At 34.9% G+C, this 4013-nt stretch overlaps 1 protein-coding gene across 1 annotated transcript; it reads left to right on the top strand.

Moving 5' to 3' along the window:
- Positions 1714-3849, top strand: LOC104757751 (cytochrome P450 71B14-like). The gene is made up of 3 exons (XM_010480522.2): positions 1714-1837; positions 2182-3065; positions 3156-3849. Exons 1-3 carry the CDS (start codon positions 1729-1731, stop codon positions 3768-3770), a joined length of 1608 nt encoding a protein of 535 aa, XP_010478824.2. The 5' UTR covers positions 1714-1728; the 3' UTR covers positions 3771-3849.

The raw sequence follows: 4013 nt of genomic DNA, 5'->3' as shown, positions 1-4013 counted from the left end.
ACAACCATCTTATCTCTTCAATATGCGGTATGATTATGGAAGCTGCAGAAACATAAGTAGTGGCGAGTGCCATGGATGCCACAGCCACCCAAAGCATCTTACGTGTTAGTTTTGAGAAGTTCATGAGTAGAGTCTCGTCCTTTAGAGTATAATACTTACGAGAAGGATTACGATGCATAAAGATGTGAACAAAGCGATGGTGTTGCTTATGGAAAATATTTTGAAGGCTAACGTCGTTCCTGCAGTTGATATTCCTTTGTATGGACCTTGATAGACACCACCAGAAGGATTTATGCCGCAGGTGAAGGTGACCGATGCAATCAAAACTGCAACTATAACAAACTCCGATTAACCGGAGAACATAAAAGATGATTGGAGAAGAAACAAACTCTTATTAACAAACTCTCATAAGAGATTTACACAAACGTTAATCTGTTAATGATACAAAAGTTTGTTTAAGTAGTTAAGCTAATCTCACATAAAGTAAACCGGACTTGGTTTACTATATAGATTGAATCAGAAGATAACCGAGCATCATAACCGGTTCATCACATCTAATAAACTACATACTATGCTCGTGTTTCTTGTGTTCTGCGATGCTTCTTATTTTCCTTGCTTGTAGGTGCTTCATAGGTTTCGAACATTTGCATCTTATGCTCAGATATTTCCCCATTAATGTTATGGTTTCCTGTTGACGATTATGACCAATAGGATTTCGAATTTTTTTTGCATCAAACCCGAGCCACCTCCAGCTGGCCGTTGTAGTTGTTAGGTCATCATTAGAAGTAACCATAAAAAAAAAGGATCGATATTTAGGAAGATCATTTAAAAAAAAAAAATAAGTGGGGGAAACGATTTTGATGTTTCTGGTGACAAAGTTGAATCATGGTCATCATTCAACTTTTGTTGTACACTTTTCACACCACTTCTTTTGTGTTTTGGGTCCATTCTACACTAGTCACATCTCTATTATTGATTTGTTTTGTTTTGCACCGCCCTTTTCCTTTCTCATTATTTTACAATCTTAAGCAAGCGTACGTTGGACCCAATTTTTAATATATATATGCACGTTTAACTAGAAAGTAGAAACACACAACTAACAATATATCATCGACGTGTGTGGACATCTATATTTGCAAAAAAAAAACTTATCATAAAAGAATTCAAATGAACCACATAATTCAACGAATGATAACGATGGGGTAGAAAAAAAGAATCTTATTAGTACTTTAGTAGATTTTTGTGATTGATGACTGATAAAGACTCCCCTGTAAGAAACATGAATTGCTAGCTATAAACCGGAAAAAAAAACTTCCATTATAGGGAGTTAACGTAAAAAACTACTTTATAGAACATCATCGACAAATACAAGTTTTTGTCATACAAATAATAACTTTAGCTAAATGGAGGATACATGAATTTTGAATATTAAAAAAATCTTGAGCTGATGATATTAGTAACTATATATATATACTGTATGTGTTCACTCCTAAGAAATATGAGTTGACTCATATAGTCATATACCATGCTATTTATCGTACTTATTCAACTACATCCGGATTGTCCAATATTAATTAAACCATCAGCATATTTTTTTGGAATCGCTAATAAAACTCTTGTGCAAATCTGAATTCTATTTGTTCCAAATTCTTAATTATATTACCTAAACAAGAGCTCATATGTAATCATATATAGTGGACGCTAATGTACACGAAATGCAGTATATATATGGAATTGTCACAGCCTGTGCGTCACACAATACACAAGTACAAAAAAAAAAAAATTCTAACTCTCCCTCTCTCTCTCGAATTTTCAGCACAAAGTATACGACTTGAAGGTAATCAATCTTACCGAACTAGCTTTAACTATATATTATGTGATGTTTTAACCTTATAGAAGAAACTCTTAAATTCTCCGATACTTATGAACTATTATATTTGTTCTTTAATTTACTTGTTCGAATATCGTATGCGTTTTTCATGTACCTTGATCGTGTAAAGAAATTATTAGGATTCTTCTTGTTTCTGTATTACCTTAATTAGTGCTTCTTCTTTTTTTTCTTTTGGGTTAATCGTCGTCTTCCTGATATACTGTTTATCTATCTCTTAGATGTTCAAATATTGAGGTAACTAGAAACTAACGGACGGTTTATTTAAACTTTTATTTCCCTTCTTTGTGTAGAAAACAGAATGAGTTTTTGGAATATCATTTTTGCATTCGTCTTCTTTGCATCTATACTCATTGTAAAGAACATGAGAAAGACAAGGAAAAACCTACCTCCGGGACCACCAAGACTTCCTATAATTGGCAACCTGCATCAATTAGGATCCAGACCTCATCGTTCGATGTTCAAATTATCTGAAAAATACGGATCTTTAATGTCGCTAAAGTTTGGAAATGTGTCTACTGTTGTGGCATCTACACCAGAGACGGTGAAAGATTTCTTAAAAACATTTGACGCAGATTGTTGTTCTCGACCTTATATGACTTATCCTGCAAGAATTACATACAATTTAAGAAATCTTACCTTTTCTCCCTATAACAAATATTGGAGGGAAGTACGAAAGTTGATGGTTGTTGCACTCTACACTGCAAAAAGCATAAAATGGTTTCGATATGTAAGAGAAGAAGAAGTTGCCTCATTCGTCGATTTCATCAAACAATCTGCTTCATTAGCAAAACCGGTTAACTTGAGCCAGAAGTTAATGAAACTATCAGGAAGTGTGATTTGTAGAGTGGGATTTGGGATCAGTCTTGATGGGAGCAAACTTGGGAATACTTACGAGGAAGTCATTCATGGATCCATGGAGGTGATAGGGAGTTTTGCAGCAACAGATTACTTCCTGTTTATTGGCAGAATCATGGATAGGATCTCGGGGTTACATGGCAAGTGTGAGAGGGTTTTTAAGGCAATGGATACATTTTTCGATCAATCTATAGAGCATCACCTAGAAAATGAGAATATTAAGGATGATATCATTAGCTTGCTCCTCAAGATGGAAAGGGGAGAGACTGGACTTGGAAACTTTCAACTTACTCGAAACCACACCAAAGGAATTCTTCTTGTAAGTAATAGGAACCTTTAAGTCCAGAACTTCATACTTCACGTGTTACATAAAGTTTAAATTAGTCTTTGTGTCTTTCGAATATTGTAGAACGTTCTTCTTGCTGGAGTAGACACTACTGGCCACACAGTAACATGGGCGATGACACATTTGATTAAAAACCCAAGAGTTATGAAGAAAGTACAAGCTGAGGTGAGAGAAGTGATCAAAAACAAAGATGATATCATAGAAGAAGATATAGAACGACTCGAGTATCTGAAAATGGTGATTAAAGAAACGTTTAGGATTACACCGATTGGACCACTTCTAATTCCAAGAGAGGCTTCAAAAGATATAAAGATCGGAGGTTATGACATTCCAAAGAAAACATGGATCCATGTCAACGTATTGGCTATTCATAGGAATCCAAATGTTTGGAAAGATCCAGAAGTGTTCATCCCAGAAAGGTTTATGGATAGCCAGATTGACTATAAAGGTCTAAACTTTGAGTTGTTGCCATTTGGTAGTGGAAGGAGAATATGCCCACGTATGGGAATGGGTATGGCTTTGGTACACTTGACTCTTATCAATCTGCTATACCGATTCGATTGGAAGCTTCCAGAAGGAATGAATGTAGAAGATGTAGATCTTGAAGAATCATGTGGACTTTCTTGTCCTAAAAAATTTCCGCTTAACCTTATCCCTCTCCTTACTCAATGGACTTAACTTTATATTTTTCATAGTTCTAAATGTAACAGTGTGTAATGCCATATCATTATCGTAAATGATATATGAGTTTGATGAATCCATCGTTTACCACAGTTTCTTCTATAACCAAGTTTATATGTGAAACAACCCTTCCCGTTTTTTTTTTTTATACCTCATTTACTAGTGGTCCCATACCCACTAACATCCTAACAACAATCAATAACAGCGGATAACCAAATAAAACAATTCCAATAATATTCC

This window comes from Camelina sativa, chromosome 17 (assembly GCF_000633955.1).
Source record: "Camelina sativa cultivar DH55 chromosome 17, Cs, whole genome shotgun sequence".
NCBI classification, from domain to species: Eukaryota; Viridiplantae; Streptophyta; class Magnoliopsida; order Brassicales; family Brassicaceae; genus Camelina; species Camelina sativa.
This window is presented reverse-complemented; position numbering and strand designations above follow the sequence as displayed.